At 38.9% G+C, this 19,000-nt stretch overlaps 1 protein-coding gene across 12 annotated transcripts in view; it reads left to right on the top strand.

The window, feature by feature from the left end:
- The window catches only part of MPDZ (multiple PDZ domain crumbs cell polarity complex component), a gene marked incomplete at its 5' end in the record, with an annotated part of 133,938 nt that overhangs the window by 34,683 nt on the left and 80,255 nt on the right, over positions 1-19,000 (top strand). For 11 of the 12 annotated variants that reach the window (XM_084628274.1, XM_084628271.1, XM_084628270.1 and 8 more), the window contains 8 exons: positions 2,829-2,917; positions 4,455-4,650; positions 6,170-6,259; positions 8,991-9,070; positions 10,901-11,047; positions 12,590-12,754; positions 15,805-15,993; positions 18,371-18,580. In XM_084628274.1, the coding sequence (XP_084484400.1) occupies positions 2,829-2,917; positions 4,455-4,650; positions 6,170-6,259; positions 8,991-9,070; positions 10,901-11,047; positions 12,590-12,754; positions 15,805-15,993; positions 18,371-18,580 (1,166 nt within the window). The remainder of the gene's footprint in view (positions 1-2,828; positions 2,918-4,454; positions 4,651-6,169; positions 6,260-8,990; positions 9,071-10,900; positions 11,048-12,589; positions 12,755-15,804; positions 15,994-18,370; positions 18,581-19,000) is intronic. The other variant, XM_084628273.1, reaches the window with a different exon arrangement.

Genomic DNA, 19,000 nt, shown 5'->3' with positions numbered 1-19,000 from the left:
AAATTCCTGAAGTTTGCTTTTATATCGCTGCAGCTTACAACAGCCTGTATGCATTTCTAATTCGATTTAGACTTTCTGGTACATAAAGAAAAAAAGCTTCATTAAAAAAAAACTAGTTAAGGATTATTTTACGAGTTGTAACTTCAGATAGGCTAGGATCAATCAGTCTTTCACCATGAAACTCTGTTTTAAGATTTTGTAGCAGTCTTGAAAATCATTCTTGGTTGAACCTTGACATGCATTTTTGAAAAAAAACATTTCTAAAAATTGATACAGCCATTTTAAGGTATATGACTATTTTAAAAAATTATTTTTATTTTAAAGGGAATTTTGGAGAGAGTAAATTGCAGGAGTATATAAATATACTCCTTATATTTGCAGTATTGCAGGCAGTTGCAGTTGATGTTATTTTTAAATCCGTGAACTAAATTCTGCTTTTGTTTACATCAGTACAGATGTCCTCTATCTCCACTGATTTCAATTGGGTTATTTCAAACTTGCCCTGGTGCAACTCAAAGCAGAATCTGGCCCACTGAGTTTTTTGGAAAAAAAATCTAATGTGCACATATAGTAATTTATTTTTCTAATAATTTCAACTACATTTTTGAGAGAACCGATGTAAAAATGTATCACACATCCTTATGAGGCAAATTGATGCAGTACTCCTATTAAATGACATTAATAGATTGCCCTATAATGATTTTCAAATAGCTGCTGCTATGTTTTCTGTCCTGGTATATATTGAGAAAAACACAAAGAAATGGCATTTCGATAATAAGAAACATTTGTTAGTACAGTAATCACTATCATCATCCCTTTTGAGGGTTCTGAGTGGTAATGCAGATATCTTGACTAAATCTTACTAGTCCACTGACCTATCAGATCAAAAGAAGCCTCCATCACCATAGCACGGAAGGAACATAACTTATGTATTCCCCTTCTAGCACCACCTACTATCATCTTTAAAAAGGCAAATTAAATCTCAAGTGTAGAACATGTTGTGGATCTGATATCTGATTCACAAAAGTGATGATGTATGTCTGAAATGTTGCTAATTGAATTGCTCCATTGCACCTTGGTATATTAGGAAATCTTACTGCCTCAGGGAATGGCTGATAAACTTACTTATTCCTCCAACCAAAAACCTTTGTTAAAAACAGCCGTGGTTGCACAGAAGCACAACACACCTTTAAAAAGTTGGGAGATGACTATTTGAGTCGTTTTCTAGCCCTTGCAAGCTCAGCTGCGTTTTTGGTGTGGAGCTAACTGGCTCCTTTATCATTGTGTGGTATGTTGAGGCAGCAGCACTTGGGAGCCTTTTAGCTGTGTTTCCCTAGTGCAAAGGCACTCCGCTTCCCCCCTCCCCAGTCCCAGACCTCCTGCAAAGCTGTGGACCATTCTAATGCATATAACCCAATGAAAAACCCTCTTTCTTCCATATATATCCATGTTTAATACTCCAGCTCCCACAAAAGCTGTAATCAACTCCTTATGCCTCCCCAAGACCTGCTCTTTCTTCCTAACTCCATGTTCACCATCCCACGTCCCTATTTACCTGCCAGTTATCTCTCAGAGTATACTCTCCATAACCTCACTGGCCTTCCTGGCTCCCATGTTCTCTATCAGGTGACTAAGGGAGACAGGATGGCGGCATTGGAGAATAGACGCAGCTGACAGATTGTGTGTGTGTCTGAGGCTAGCAAGGAGCCTGTCTGCCCCGCTGCGTGGTGCAGCGGCACCGCCAACTGGACGGTCAATGGCCTGATCCGCGGTCCCTTTTTGACTAAGTGTTCCAGTCCAAAACCAGATACCTGGTCACCCTATTTGTGTGCAATGCCCCTGTGCTATCTGTTGTCATTTAGGTGTTTTGGGGGTAGGTTAAGACATGAATTCCAGCTATGCCAAGACAGATTAGAAGTAGAGCTGGTTGAAATTTTTTTGATGGAACCCGTTTTCCATTGGAAAACGCTGATTAGAGTGAATAGAAACATCCCACAGGAATGTGTCAATTCCATTGAAACTTTTGGCTGAAACCAGACCTGCAGGCAGGCTCTCCAGCTCTCTGGGCTGCTCAGCTGGCTTCCTAGACAGGCAGCTCCTCGTCTCCTTGGGCAGTGGGTGGCCTGGACTCCCAGGCTCTGCACTACTTGATAGCCCTGTCTGCAGTTCCTGTGGCTCACTGGGTCCTCTGGCTCATTGGGCTCAGTGGAGCCAGAACTGGAAATTTCTGAAAAACTTTGTTTTGGTCCTTCTGAAACAGAATTTTTTGAAAATGTTCCTCCTACAGAAAGCATATCTGACTTTTCATTCCAAATTGGAATGAAATATTTTTTTGTAAATGCAAAATTTTCTTTGGGATGGAAACTCCTCTTCTTGCCTAGTTCTAGTTACAGTGCTGTCCTAATTTACATAGGCAGCTTTTTCTATCTGTAAGTTCTTCCCTCTGCAAAGCCAAGCACATATTTGTTCACGGAGACATTTTAAAATATAACAGAAAAGGAACCATGTGGCTTTATCATATTTACAATAAACAAAGCAGTGGATGTGTGCATGATACGTGCTAAATTCCCTTGCCTTTTGGGGTGAGGTCAGATCTATAACAAGGGTTCTGTGGAGTTTTTATTGTGAATTTTGTCAGTCATGATTAGAATATTTGCTTACTGTAAAAGGTCTAGTCCTGCTTTCATTAAAATCTGCACATCCTTTGTGGCTTTTCCTTATCTCACTTTGATACCACATTTTTTTTGAGGGGTGGGGGGAAGGAAATATTGTTACAGAATTTGGACAACCTTTGGTATTAAATAACTTTTTCTTTTTTAAAATCCCAGAACCTTCTGGTATTTTTGTGAAAAGCATTACAAAAGGCAGTGCTGTTGAACATGATGGTAGAATCCATATTGGAGATCAAATTATAGCGGTAAGTAAATACGGGGATAAGACTTACACAGCCAACTCTGAGTATGTGAAGTTATTTGCATGAGAAAATCCCTCCAGTTACTGTGGGAGGGTTGTTGTTGTTTTTGGTAGATATGCTAGTATCATTTTAGAATACCTATTCAAACAGATAAAGATTGGGTGTGAAATGACAGCTCCTTCGTTTTGATTGAATATTTTGTCACACTATCTTTCTGGTCAGGCTAGCCATATAAATAAGTGGGGAATTTTTTCCCCTGTTTTGTAAGAAATCAATGACACTTTGTTTTCTCTTGGCAATAGAGAGTTCTTTATTTCCACAAAATACATGGTTGTTCAGTAGTTCCAAGCAGACCTAATAAAATATGCCACTACAGTTCCTAAGCTGCTCTGAGATGAAAGAAAACCTTTTTAAAAATACTGATATTAAGGGTGAAAGCCTGGAAGGTTTTTTTTTAACTTCTCTGAAGGTTCTTCATAATATGTATTGTGCGGGGGGATTCAGAATACAAATGCAGGAATAATTTTTGTCTTGAAGATGTCAGAATGGGCCTCTTAGCTATGTGCAAAGAAAGAGGAGAAGGAAACTTCAGTATGTGCACATGCATACACACAATTAAAATAACAGAGTATGAAGTATGTGTATTCTGTAGATAAGACCATTACTAGAGTGAAGGGATATGATATCATTGGTAAGTTTTTGAAAGATAAAGATAGCAAGGAGGGAGGGGAATAGTTTAGGGTGTTTTAGCTCTTGTGGGGAGGAGGAAGAGTGTATTATTAAGAGTTATGGAATGAACTTGAGCAAAAGAAAACTTAGGCTTGTTAGGCCGTACAAGAGTTTCGCAGTGGTGTAGGCCCCATTGTTCAGCCCTTTAAAAACTGTAGACTAGACAAAAACCATGTAATGTAATCCTTGATTGGCTGAGGAATTGGACTTGATGGCCTAGACTAAAACATCTTTCCATACCTAATTTCTGTGAAGCTTTGATAAATAGCAAATAAACGGGGAAGAGGTTTTGAAGTTTTAAATATTGCATATAATAGGAATATTTCTAGACAACTAAGAGGTGCTTCCATTCTTTCCTTCTTATCTCCTGCCCTAATCCAGTAATCACAGGATATTTGTTCTTGACCTTTTTTTTTTTTTAATACATTCACTTTCCAGACAGTTGGGATCCCTAGTGTGAACAGAGCTACTGGAGGCCCACCAGCATTTTAAGTGCTTTGCTATGGAACCCTACTCAGAGTAGGCCTACATGATAAAGGGCTAAGAACACTGGTTGCCATTGGGAGTCAACTTTCACCATTGCTATTACGGCAGTAGTAGTAGTGGGCTATTATAGGCACAGTGCCTGGTATAGATAAGGTCACAGTGGCATTGGGGTTTTTTTTTTCCTCTGACCCTGTTTGTTTTGTGCTCAGATTAAAGAAGTAGTGCCCTGGGCATTTTATTTTGCCTTGGAGAAAAATGTGATTTTTTTTTTGAATATTTTATCCATGTAGTGGCTTGCTGGTTAATAAGATGTTTAATCCTTCAGGTGGATGGAACAAATCTTCAGGGTTTTACTAACCAACAAGCTGTAGAGGTTTTGCGGCACACAGGACAAATGGTTCGACTCACTTTGATCAGAAGAGGGCTTAAGCAGGAAAATCATATTCAGCCCCATGAGGACTTCACTGCTGCTGTTGAAAAGGACTTAATTTTCCAAACTGTGGATAATGGCACAGCCAAAGGTAATTAAAACTGGCTTTACTGTAGGGTAGCTGGAAGTATTTTTCTTCACAGGGTATGAACTGGAAATGTTGAGCCTAGTTAATTCCTAGTGTAACTCAATTGAGTTCAGTGCTGCTTCACGAGGGATGAATTCAGCCCGGTAAAGTTTAATCAGTTTTGAGAATAAGTGGCATTATTCGTTACATTTCTGAAGCAGATTTTGAAATCTGTGCACTAGTCTTTGCTAATTTGCACTAAGGCTTTGGTCTTTCAAGACCTTGCATCATCTGAGGCAGTGAATGCAAGGTTGTGTCATGGCTCAAGTGTAAGTGAAGCTATACAAGGACAAATAGGGTTAGCAAAGACTTACCTTCTGCAGTGAGCAGAGGTAAATCTCCAGGGTATAAGGGCACAGGGTATAAAAGGGGAGTGGTGTGTGGGGAGAGAATGGGCACATCCTGAACAATTGATGACTTGTCTTGGACAGTGCTTCAGGTGTATTAGGTGTACCCAGGTCAGAAGACCTTGTGAAATGTAAGGCATGCCAGTGACTGAAATGCAGATTAGCAAGGTTTTACTGGAAGCACCTAACATTATATCATGTATTCACTTCTTGAGATGGATGTGTATGGCCAGTAATTTGTTAATATTTTAGATGATACAGTGCTCCCATCATATAGGCTCTGTATGTATGTAAAGAATTCTTAAAAAAACTCATTTAATTCATTGATTACTGTGTACAGAAATAGATCCCAACTCACAAGTTAAAATATAATCATTCCCTTCATGTAAAATCTTGAAAGAATAGAATCCCTTTCCACTGTGTCTTGAAGGTTAGCACTCCTCAGACTCAGCTGAAGCCATAAAGAAAATAAATTGCATGGCCAAGGGCCCTCCTTCGAAGATAATGTGCTTACTGCCCAGAGATGTCCAAACCTGGTGACTGCAGTTCAGCAAATCTTGATTTGCCAGGGCCAAAAGGATATGTGACTTTATAGGTCAATGTCAGCACCTTGACAGAAAAATAAGAATTGGTAGATGAATGTTAATGAGAGTTGCATTTCCTCAGTATCCAGCAATCATGTCGTTATACCTCCAAATAACAATAATGGATCTAGCAACTTTCTTTCTTTCTTTCTTTCTTTCTTTCTTTCTTTCTTTCTTTCTTTCTTTCTTTCTTTCTTTCTTTCTTTCTTTCTTTCTTTCTTTCTTTCTTTCTTTCTCTTTCTTTCTTTCTTTCTTTCTTTCTTTCTTTCTTTCTTTCTTTCTTTCTTTCTCTTTCTTTCTTTCTTTCTTTCTTTCTTTCTTTCTTCTTGAAAACTTGTCATAAAACACAACATTTAAAAGAAAACAAAACTTCTTTTTAAATGCACCACATCCTGCAACCATTTCTTCAACACTGCAGTACAGAGCCAGACCCTACAAGGCATTGAGACCCTAGTAGCTTTGTCACTTAGCACCTTACAGGATGGCATGACAGAGATCTTGATGAGCATTAAAATGCATAGAATGGCTGAGGATCTTCTTCTTCTTTTCCAGAACAGTGTGAAAGAGAGCAGGGATCTCCACCACTGCCGTGCAGTGCTGGTGTGGTACACATTGGAGAGGACAGTAAACAACAAGAATCAGGTTCTTAATATTCAATAGCATTTTTCCTATGGAAATGCACTGGTATGTGCTTACATAAAAAGCAGTCATTTTGTACAGGTTCCCCAGTACATGTTTCAGATTATACAGGTGGACAATGGAAGTAACCAAACCCAGAAGAGAGTTTCCAAAATCTGGTTGTATGAAAGCAAGTATTGTCATTGAGTGTAATTGTATATAGTTAAGACTAAGATGTATATCTCAGTGTTTAAGGCGAAATGTGAGCAGTTTTGCTTTGGCAAATATCCTTTTAGTTTAGTAAACTAATTCCAGTTGGTCTTACTCATTAAATTTTTTATTTTCCATGTTAAGCATTTTCATTCCAATCCTCTGTGACCATCCAACACTTGTAATTCTTGTGATAGACTTCTTTGTGATATATCTCCTAAACTGCCTTTATTTTGGTGGTCTCTATTCTCTGATAGTATTTGAAATTGAGACACTTCTTGCTCATTGGAACACTGTGACTTTCCTGTTCTCTTTCCTGAAATTCTTATTTTCTATCTTCCATTCCTCCTGTCTCTTGAGCTGCTACGTCTCATTGATGTGCTATGGAAGGATATATTATCTAATACCGTGCTCTTACAGTTTCTTGATTGGCATATAAATGTTCTGTACATTCCATACCTAGAGAGCAGCTGAAAAATGCCATCCCAGCTAGTTCTCTAAATTAATTTACTATTTTTCTGAGTTCTCTGTCAGCTGCTTTCCGTCATTCTAGATAGATGATCAAATGTATTCATTTATTTATTTTTAAGAGGTTCCACTCAGATGCTTCGTTCCCAACTGAGTCTTCTGATCTTGGGAAAATATTTCAAACTTGAGTACCAGTGGACATCTAAATAAATGGCCTTATTTTTATTTAAGTACCTAAATATAGACTAGAGCTGGGATTTTAAAAGTAGCCTGAGGGAATTAGAGAGCCAGTTCCCATTGAAAGTTGGTGAGAGTTGAGAACCTAGCTCTGTTAGGCAACTAAAGCTGGGATTTTGACATGAGCCTGTCATTAGCACCCATGTTTGGAGAATTTGTTCTTAGTATTGTACTAACAAATCAATCTTTGTAGCTTTGATATTGTGGCTTTTGCTTGGTCATTCTTGGTTCTCATTGGTTTGTGTCAGTATCATCATGAGAATCCGACTCTCCATGTCTGTATCTGTTAGCTCTTTTATCTAAACACTGTTGTTTCCCTTTCTAGAATTGAATCAATTTAAATGAGAAAAAATGAACAATAGAGACCTGCTATTTCTTTGTAGTTTTCAGTTGCATATAAACTTCATATTATGTTAGAGTGACTGGAGTTTACTGCCTTGCCTAGCACGATTGTTTCTCATAGCATTCTTCTCTTCTCTCCCCCCCACTTCTTTTCTAATAAAGCCTTTGTTGTTCCCATGACCTCTGATGTATGTTTTTTCTCTTTTTATGAAGAAAATTTGACTTCGGGATTTCATTCTTCCACTGCCCTCTAGGGACCACAGTTTCAAAAGCGGCCTCTAAATGTGTGCTCCCAATTCTGAAGGCTTGAAAACTCAGATTCATGTGTGTGAATTGGGTACTTAGACTCTTGTCATATAAGCTGCTCAACATTCACACAGGGGCCTGCTCACAAGGAGCAGTTTGTAGTATCAGCACCTTAGGTATCTAAACATCGAACTGGCACACATGCTGTGTGTGTGTGTGTATGAGAGAGAGAGACTCATACATTTGGGGCATGCTTCTAACTTGTCCCTCCACATTTTGAGGTTGGATTGAGGCACTTTTGAATATTTGGCCCCAGGAGTCATCCTTATGACTTTTTCTGACCTATACTTCTAGCTTTTTGTTTGGACTTCATGTGTTTGGGAAAAGCATATATTTAAAGCTTTATACTGTATCTTACTGTTACCAGTTTTCATTTTACATCAGCATGCAATAGTATAATTTAGACCTACCTATGATATAATATGATTTTTATTAAACTGAAAGTGTACATCAGTGTAATAGGTAAAAGCAGAGCTACCACTGTTACAATCTTTACCTCACAGTTCAAAGAAGTGGGTTATGTTATAAAAAGGTAGAAGGTACTTGCAGTTTCTCCATTAATAGAAATGGGGATGGCACAGTAGAAGGTAACCAGAGAGACCCCCAGGGTCTTAGTTATTCAGGAAAGTCAGATAAGTGAGGACTGCATTTTTTGGAAGAAAGGAATTGAAAGAAGCTCCTTGAAGCATACACAGCACTGAATGGAATAAGGGTTAGTAGGGGTTGAAGGCTATTTGGGCTAGTATTAAATATAAAAAAGAGAGAGACACAAAAGTAAGCTAAAAAGATGTTTTTCTAAAGGAATTTTAGTGTGAGCGCTTCACTCTGCAAGTGTGTAATGTTTGAATATATTACTAAGGGTAGCGATAGAAACAAATAGTATAAGTAGTATTAAAAATAATTTGAAAAGTATATTATATAGACAAAATGTTTGTGTGCTGCAGGTGGAATTCTAAAGCTGTAATGGAGCAAACCGTATTTCCAACCCTTTTTCCACGTTAAAATTGTTAATGTTCCTGTATGCTAAATCTAAAACTGGGGAGGAAACGTATGTTGCACTTTTAAATAATGTATGATAGTATTTTCAGTATTATGGAATAGTGTGCAAGTCTTGCCACAGTCCAGGTACTTTACTCACTATAGAAATAAGATTGTCAGGTTTTCATTGTAGTAATCTCAATACAACTTCTAGGTTTCCAGCTAACTTCCACAGGAGAAGCACTATTGCAGAATAAATGGCAGAGGATTATGGGTACAAATTATGAGATAGTGGTATGTAAACCCTAATTATTACTATTAAATGTTCTTTATAGTGCTTACCTATAACGTTTACTGCATTCAATTTTCCATTTTTGTGTGTGCATTTTAAACTACTGACTCATGAAATGTGTGGTTTTTTCATTTTAAGTGCTGAATGTAAAGATGTAATTTTTCTCCTAAATACATTTTTATGCAGTAAGCCAGACAAGCAAAAAAATAAGCGCAGGCTTCTGAGCAAATTTACGATGGATTTTTTGGGTGCTAAAACAATTCACAAATTTAGTGAATAATTTTGGCCAAATGCAAAATAAAAATTCGGAAGTGTCAAAATGCTTTGATATATTGAACAAACCCTTTTACACTTCATTTCAAAACAGTATTTTGGAAATGAAACGTCATTTCATTTTGAACATATCATTTCAAATCAGCATTCCAGATATTTTGTTCAACCTGAATAAAAGGTTTTCATGTTGGTAAGAAAAAATGAAAATATACAGTTTTGGTTCAAAACGAACCATATTTGTTTCAGATTTTTGATCAGTCACTGAAGTGAACAATCATATTCACTCAACTCTACTTAGGACCTTCCATCCACTCTATGTAATGAGTGAATTGTTTTGATTGGTATAATGATCAAACTACTGCATGAGGCATTTATAATAAACAATGAAAACACACTCAATGACGGGATTGATTTTTCAAAAGTGCACGCCCACAAGTATACACTCTAAAACGTGTGCGCTATTGCAATCTAATTTTTATGTACAGTGACTGCATGTGTACAAGCTAAAGGGGTAATTTTGTGTGATAATGACCAGGTACTTATGTAACAGTCCATTAGTACAAGCAGTTCCACTATTTGTATATGCAATTGTGAAAATAGTACCGGTATGTACTGAATTTAGGTGGAAAGAGCCTCAGCTCTTGTGCGGGCAGTGTAGGGGTAGGCAAAATTTCAGTTTCTGTGCTCAGGAAATTACAAAGCCTTTTCTCCTCTGTACTCCCTGGAAATATGCAGCACCCTAAAGGAGCATGCAGGGCAGTGGGAGGTAGGGCCATGGCTCCAATCTCTCCACCCCTATTCACTGACTAGTAGAGCTGGCAATCTACAAACATAGTAAATTTCATTTTACAGACTTGTGTGGCATCCCACGTGCAGCCACACTCTGCTTGAGAGCTCCGGTAGGGAAGTGTCTGTGTGGAACAGCTAATTGTGAATCCATGTCTGTTGTGTAGAAGACCTGAGAGAGACAAGGCGGATGAGGAAATATATTTTATTGGACCAGCTTTCAAGCTCCAAAGAGTTGTCCTTTGGGTTTGGGGAAAGCTCTGTGGAGCCCGAAAGCTTGTCTCTTCAACAGCATAAGTTGGTTCAATAAAAGATATTACCTCACCCGTCTTCTCTCTGTCTCTCATATCCTGGGACCAACACAGCTACAACAACACTGCAAGCATAGAAGACATTCCTTTTAAAAAAAACTGTAATAGCCTTTGCAGCTGCATAATTTCTGCTGGATTGAGCCCTTTGATTTTAGCCTTCATTCCATTTGTTTGGAGTTCCCCCTGGATACCTTTTATCTATAGGGTAGTCTTTGCTACCAGCAGTTGTAGTCCTCTAAGTAGAATGGGAAGTTACAGCTGGCTGCTTCCTTTCAGCATCTGTTGTGATTCCATCTTGTGTTTGATGTAAAACGAATGAGCAAAGATGCTCTTTCAAATGAGTGAACTTGTAATTTAAAAGCAGAATATATCTGGCAAGTCTTATATTTCCCTTCTAAAACTACTGCTTCTTTGTGTGTGAATTTGACTGAAAAATAACTCTCTCTTTCTCAATCTTTTTAGGTGGCTGAAGTTAACAAATTTAGTGAAAGCAGCGGGTTAGGGATAAGCTTGGAAGCTGCCGTGGGACATCATTTCATCCGATCTGTTTTACCAGAAGGGCCAGTTGGACGATGTGGCAAGTTGTTCAGTGGAGATGAACTCCTGGAAGTAAGGGAGAATTCCCACTTTATCTTTGCTCCTTTATATAGCAAGGTCCTGAAAAGATGGCCTAATTTCTCACATCTCTTATAACACACAGTTCTTTAAATTAAATTAAATTAAATAATAAAAAAATGAGCAGCTACTAGTTGAATTTTCAAAGGTACAGTATGTAATGGGTCAAGAAGTGTACAAAAATTTTGGATTTAGTCAAAACGTAATTTTAAAAAATTGGTGTAAGTTTGGTTTTCATGAAGGCAAGAGAACAATAAGATTCATCTTGGTCCATACATAATGTTACTGTTCCTACCTAGCTCTGATAATGTTGTTCAGTCTTTACCTGGTCTGTCTTTTCTTTTCCTTTCCTGGACGGCTCTCTTCAGAGAATAGTCCCATTCAAGCTAAAATTTATGGTGGTTTGTGATGTGAATACATGTTTTTTTATGAAATGACCAAACTCATTACCCACTTTTGACTATTCAGTTTAAAACTTATTTTGGATCTGAGCCTGCTCAATGGACTTTCGTAGAAGCAGGATTGGGTCCTATATTGATTTATTTGTGCACAAATCAAAAAACCAAAGGAAGTGAGAGAAGAAATTCTTTAATTGGCTGTAGACTGATGCTGGGAGCTTGGGTAACAAACAAGAGGAATCAGAATTGCTCATCTGTGTGCATCAATTCAATCTAGCTGGTATTACTGAAACCTGGTGGGATGATTTGCTTGACTAGAATATTAAAATCAATGTTTATAACCTATTTAGGAGGGATTGAGTAAGCAAAAGGGGTAGCGGAATGGCACTCTGTGTCAAAAATGGCATTACCTGTTTGAGTCACTGACAACTCAGAAGAAAATGATTTTGAATGCTTATGGATCAGTGTTCTAAGAGATAAAGCACATGGGGTACTAACTGAGTCTTGCCACAGACCGCTAAATCACTCTAGGGAACAGGATGACTGGCTCCTTAGGGGCCTACCTGTATAGGAAGAAAAGCTGTGTGATCATGGGGAACTTCAAACTGAATGACATATTAAAACATCCTTGCTATTTCTACATATTATAGGTGAGTTTCCTAACTCAAGAAGTGTTGTGTCCAACATGGGGGGGAAGGGAGAGAATTCTATGTTAGACTTCATCCTGATGGATAAAGAATTATTGATTACGTAACTATAAATTAGTAGTAGCTTAAGTACAAGTGGTCGTGCGTGTCTCTCTCGCCCTCTCTCTCTGCCTCCTTCACCTGCTTCCCCCTGCTTGCTTGCTTTAAAAAGGGCCAGATTCACAAACCATTGGAACAATCTACCAAGGATTGGGGTGAGTTCTCCATCACTGGCAATTTTAAAATCACGTTTGCGTGCTTTTCTAAAAGAGTATTTCTAGTTCAACTGATATTTCAGGAATGTTTTATGATCTCTGTTATGTATGAGGTCAGTCTAGATGATCAGAGTAGTCCTTTCTGGCCATAGAATCTGTAAATCCATGCTAACAAGTTTATTCTCATTTTTATTCTTTGTATTTCTGCTGAATGTGTTTTGTTCTGTTTTTCCCCAGGTGAATGAAATATCTTTGCTTGGGGAAAATCACAAGGATGTGGTAAATATTTTAAAAGAGCTGCCTATCAAGGTGACAATGGTCTGCTGCCGTCCCATTGCTCCCCCTGTCAGTCAGTCAGAGTTGGACAATCTGACCCTCTCGGAGGTTCAGCTCACAGAAAAGGTACTGCTGTAAACTTAAAAAGTAGCACCTCATTTATTTATTTTTATTTTAAAATGTACCTTATTATAAACCAACAAGATTTCATGTACAAAGATTTGAAAGACCATTATGGTTTTAAATTAGTGATGGAAAAGTTCAAACTTTCCCTCAAACCATATACCAACTCACCAGCTCCGATTAATGCAAAAGAAGTGATTGCCTTGCATCATGCCTAAGGTTAAGATTTTGTTACGGGTGTTTTCAGTAAAAGTCAGAGACAGGTCGTGGGCAATAAACAAAAATTCACAGAAGCCCACAACCTCTCTGTGACTTTTACTAAAAAAATAGCGTGGGGGAAACTAACAGTTGGAGCGCTGCCAGGGCTTGACCTCCAGCAGCTGTTCTAGTCCTGCCACTACTCCTGCCCTGAGTGTGTGGGGGGGATGTTGACCCAACCATGGCTGTTGCTTCAGTCCTGGAGCTGCTGCTCTGGCCCTGGGCCAATCGCTGGCCAGCTGCTCTGGCGGCCCTGAGGCTGGCCACCACAGAAGAAGTCACAGAGGTCCCAGAAACTCATGGAATCCGCAGCCTCCATGACAGAATCATACCCTTAATCGTGCCCTAAGAGAAATGGACATAATCTCCATTTGATTCCTGGTGGAGGAAAAATTCCAGAATCAAGGTCTGAGAAACTCCATAGCAAGGATTTTTTTAGTGAATTTGTAAATTCAGGGGTTGTACCCTATGACTGGAGAATTGCTAGTATAGAACCTATTTTTAAGAAAGTGGGAAAAGATCCATGGAACTACAGGCCTGTTAGTTTGATCTCAGTTGTATGCAAGGTCTTGGAACAAAAGAAAGTAGTTAAGACATAGATGTAAGCAGTAATTATGGTGTGGTTTTTAGAAAAGGTAGATCGTGCCAGACGAACCTGATCTCCTTCTTTGAGATGATAACTTTTTTTTAGTCAAAGGAAATGCAATCGATCTAATCTGCCTGAATTTCTGTAAGGTATTTGATTTGGTTCCACATGTGAAATTATTAGTTAAATTGGAGAAGATGGGGATTAATATGGGAATTGAAAGGTAGATAAGGAACTGGTCAAAGGGGAGACTACAATGGGTCATATTGAAAGATGAACTGTCAGGCTGAAGGGAGTTAACTAGTGGAGTTCCTCCGGGACTGGTCTTGGGACCAATCTTATTTAACATTTTCATTCATGACCTTGGCACAAAAAGGAGGACTATGCTAATAAAATTCACAGATGACCCAAAGTTGGGGTATAACCAATATGGAAGAGGACCAAAATATCATACAAGATCTGGAGGATCTTAAAAACTGGAGTAATAAAAATGGGATAAAATTTAATAGTGCTAAGTGCAAGGTCATGCACTTAGGGACTAACAAAATTCTTGTTGTTATAAGCTGAGGATGTGTCAGTTGGAAGTGACTGAGGAGGAGAAAGACCTAGATGCATTGGTCAATCACAGGATGACTATTAGCCAGCAATGTGATGTGGCCATGAAATAGGCTAATGCCATCTTAGCATGCATCAGGCAAGATATTTCCAGTAGAGACAGGGAGGTGTTAGTACCATTAAACAAGGCGCTAATGAGACCTCATCTGGAAAACTGTGTGCAATTCTGGCCTCCCATGTTTTAGAAAGATGAATTCAAACTGGATCAGGTGCAGAGAAGGGCCACTGGGATGATCAGAGTAATGGAAAACTTAGCTTATGAGAGGAGCTTGGCTTGTTTAGCCTAATCAGTTGAAGGCTGAGGGGAGATGTGATTTGCTCTCTGTAAATACATCAGAGAGATAATTACCAAAGAGGGAGAGGAGTTATTTGAGTTAAGCACCAGTGTTGACACAAGAACAAATGATATAAACTGGATGTCAACAAGTTTAGGCTTGAAATTAGACAGAGGTTTCTAACCATCACAGTGTGTCCCTATGGGTCCTCCACAACCCACCCCCTCCCCTCTGCTTCAGAGCTCTTGTCAATGACTCTGTGGTGGAGGTGGAACTGAGTGGGGTTACCTCCCGTGCGCTGTCTGTCTTCGTGGCACAGCACGAGGAGGGACAGCGCATGTACAGGCCTAACAGACACTGATACCGAACTTCTCCAATCAGCAGTGCAGGGATGCAAGCGCACCTCAGGGGAGCACCCATAGGGTGACACATCTCAAAGAACCCTCGTTACTGCACAATGTGAGTAACTTCTTGTCAGTGCTCTCAGTACTACATCTGAATGCCTTGCTCCTGTTGAGATGCCATTGCATTTGGTATCATTCTTAGTCAGACAGCTGGTATTGCACATTATAGCCACATAACTGTGGCATCTTCTTTTGATTGTGTACACCACAGTGGTAGAATGTGGGTTAAGGCATAATTCATTACCTCAGAAACGATGTTTGCAAACTTTACCCACTTAGCATATCTGTATGTTAAGTATGTTGGAGTAGTGTATGGCAGTTTCTGTAGAGGGAGATCCACCATGAATTTTGAATTCTGTGCTTATATGGCGTATGGAGCAAAATGTGTCTCCTCACTGCTAAGCATCTGTATTCCACTAAAGGAATGAATACTGTTGCTTCTGTGCTCTTCTGTCAATATTATTAAATCAGTTAGACAGGGAGCAGATTGCAGATGTGAACTATACATTTTTCTAAGAGTCTGAGATGATAGATGTAGTATAAACATGTAGATAGCTAGAGAGAATGATTAATTCTGCATGCAAGAATCTATTTGAATGCACAATACCCCATGTCGGGAGTGCAATTTCCTGTGAGTTTGCATGTTTTATGACAAGCATGAACCCTGTTCTTTAAAAGTATAACTTTGATATTAAAACACTTGAGCAATGATGTTTAATCCTTCTGTATTAGATTTATTATGTACTTTTGTTTGTTACACTTCCTAGATACTCAGCACCCTCAGATAAAATGGAATATAACCTCTGAGCTTTTATCTCCATTTTGGTGTGCATCACTTGGGTACTGGTAATTCATGAAATTTGACATGTGCCACATTAATATTATGGGGTTGGTGGGTTTTCTTTGTCTTTCCAGTCTCATGTAGACCTTGATGAAGTCATTGGCTCCTCAGAGACAGAGGGTACTGGCTTGGAAATGGCTGATGTAGGTCAGAATATCGACGAGGTGCAAGGATCTCCTTTGGCAATGTGGGAAACAGAAATACAACATGTTGAGCTGGAGAAAGGGAGCATGGGACTTGGCTTTAGCATATTAGACTACCAGGTAACATCTATATTCCTTATTTCAGCAGAAGAAGGTAAAATATTTTTTATTGAACGTAGATCCCATCCATTATATGCGAGGTGAATGCAAACCAGACAATATTCTCATATGTTAGAGTAAGCAGGTAATAAAAATGTTCATACTCCTCCTGGGTCTTACTCAGACATCTCATTAACTATATTCTTCATTCCTTTTATTATATTAAGAGCACAGAGTATCAATCCAGCCCAAATAAATAAATATTCACATAGAGGGCTAGGTTTTTAAAAGGCGCTTCTTCCTATTCTTTGAGTGCAATGAGTTGCGCACACAATTCAGGGGTTCTAACCATGTGATTTGCATCTGCAGTTAAGTACTGAGAGGCACAAGTGTTCTGGTTTGCATCCAGAGCTCAACTGCAGTTGCAAATTATGCCCACACTTCATTTCTTATGGGTTGGCTAGAGGGTGGATCTTTTGAAAATACCCCTCCACGGTATTTCTTTATGTAGTGAGCAATTAAGGAATGTAATAAAGGTTACATTGTCTAGTAATAGTTGAATATTCTGAATTCTGGAGATTATCAGAGAAATGTACAGTTCTTGTGAACATTTTGATATTTACTGTGAACATATTTCATATTTATCTCTATCAGTTCTTGGAGATTTCATGAAATTGATTCACTGTTCTCATGTATAAGATGGAAAAGTCATTCACAATATTTATGCTTTTTTCTCTCAGAAATATGAATGATGAGCTAAATTTACAGTATATTTTATATTTGGAGGAAGTTTTATCTTTATTTCTAGCAAATTTTCAGTTAATTCTTAATTTTGACTATAGTTACAGTTACATAAGCATGAGTGGTTTTTCCCTCCCACTCCTGCTGAAAATGAATGAGTGAGTAAGGGTGGGGGAGAGGGAGTGACAGAGGAAGGGGGGGGGGAATGCAGTGAACAGGGTGAGGCCTCGGAGAAGGGGCAGGGCAAGGGTGTTCGGTTGTATTTGGTCAGAAAGTTAGCAACCCTAATGTTGATAACTGTAAGCAGATTCCTTGAAAGGGGAGAGGCTATTCAGTGTGACACAGGTAAAATGCAGTCCCATCTCAGATGATGTTGTAAATGTTCTTGGATGAAGTTGTGAGGGCTACTGCCCACTCAAGTAATGTCTCCAGAGAGATGCTACTTGCATTACACTCTGTAAGACGCTGATTATACTGTATTGTTAACCAGTTTCATGGATCCTACCTTATTACATCTTACTAATTCCCATGGGTTTTCGGGGATCTTGTCATTTCTTCATATTAACTCTCGAGTCACTTATTTCCATATTTTCAGTTGTACAGCTTGCAGTGCTAAACTAGCATCTTTTCCAATACTTAATATATTGGCAAGGAAAGTTGCCATTGTATCTAAGTTGAAATTGCTAAATGTGTTGATCTAGGTACCACTATGTAATTTAGGGCTTTAGTCACTAAGCTTTTAGAATTAATAAAGCTTATACTGTATTATGTAATATCCTACTGTGCTTGCACAGTGGAATGAAAGTAACATATTGTGAAAAATTAACGTCTGATGTTCTAACTATGGTCCTTGTGAGTTTCTGTGCCATATTATGCAAACGTATGTAACTCTGATACGGTAGAATTTGTTATAGAGATTAAGTTCCAGTTCTTGGTCTTTGATCACAATATGTTTAATTAAAATGTGTGTGTCAGGGAGTGGGGATTATATTTTTTAAGTGTTAAAAGCAAACTTTACTCTTTTTGTATTACATTGTTTATAAAGTGCTTTATAAACTTACCTTACAATGGTATGTGTCGATCCCTATTAAAATGTCTGTCTCATGTACATATAAGGGATCCTCTCTTATTATAAAGTCCCTTCATGACTGAGTGAGATCACGTACTACGAGCTGCAAGGAGTCTCTAAATAAACCCTTTGGTCCATCAGAGCCCAGATGTATTAACCTTCCAAGCCTTTATCCCCAGGCCTTTGAGCATGGAGAAGGTTGAGGGCTGGAGAGATGTTGTTACTGTGGAAGGTGTTTGTTTTAATTGCTGGCATGTAATTATTTGCCACACTGGGAAGTGCAGTCCACGATTCAGTAGTTTTACTGTGAAACTAGATGATGTAAAAGCACTCAGCGCATGTGAGGACTAATTATTTGTGCTTTTATGTATCAAAATAAATTATTAAATAGTAATAGGGGCAAATCCAGAGGCCTTTTCTAAGTGTCCTGAGCCATTGCTGAAATAAGCTCACTTTGAAAAGTCATCTGCAGTTTGCCTGAGTAGGGACTGAGTCAGGACCTTGGGAGTTGGCCCATACAGCTTAGGTAACTTTTTATGAATTAAAAATAAGCATGTGAACTGGTTTCCTCACTTTGTTTTCAATTAGGACCCAGTGGACCCTGCAAACACAGTAATTGTAATCCGCTCATTGGTTCCTGGTGGCGTTGCTGAACAAGATGGTAGACTTCTTCCTGGAGATCGGCTGATGTTTGTCAATGATATCAACTTGGAAAATGGCAACCTGGAGGAAGCTGTACAAGCACTGAAAGGAGCACCAGTAGGAACAGTTAGAATAGGAGTTGCCAAACCACTGCCTGTAAGGATTGGGTGCTAGATGATTGATTTTTCATATGTTGCTGGCCAATGTCTTTGCTTAATCTACGACTGCTTTTGTGCCACTCAGATGGCATAAAACTGCCAAAAGCTGTTTTAGCTGACTCACTGAATCTTCTCCTTCCTGTGGGAAATCCCTGGGTGGTACAGAGCTGGTGTAGTACTTTTACAACCCTTCACTCCTGCCCCCAATCTACGGGGTGTTGCTGGGGAAAGGGGAATGATCGGAGCATCCCTATGCCTTTGGAGCATCGCAGCTACCAATGCAGACACCTAGGGCTGTGGATAGCGAGGCATAACTTAGCATTGTCCTGAGGTTGCTCTCAGATATGAGGGTATGTGAAGGTGGTTTAAAGACAGTCTTGTATCACCTTTCCAGAGCTGTTCTCACTCTGATTTTAGT

The sequence above is a fragment of the Lepidochelys olivacea genome, assembly GCF_965140295.1.
Source record: "Lepidochelys olivacea isolate rLepOli2 genome assembly, chromosome: 5".
NCBI classification, from domain to species: Eukaryota; Metazoa; Chordata; order Testudines; family Cheloniidae; genus Lepidochelys; species Lepidochelys olivacea.
Note: the sequence above shows the minus strand (reverse complement) of the source record. Positions and strands in the feature narration are given on the sequence as shown.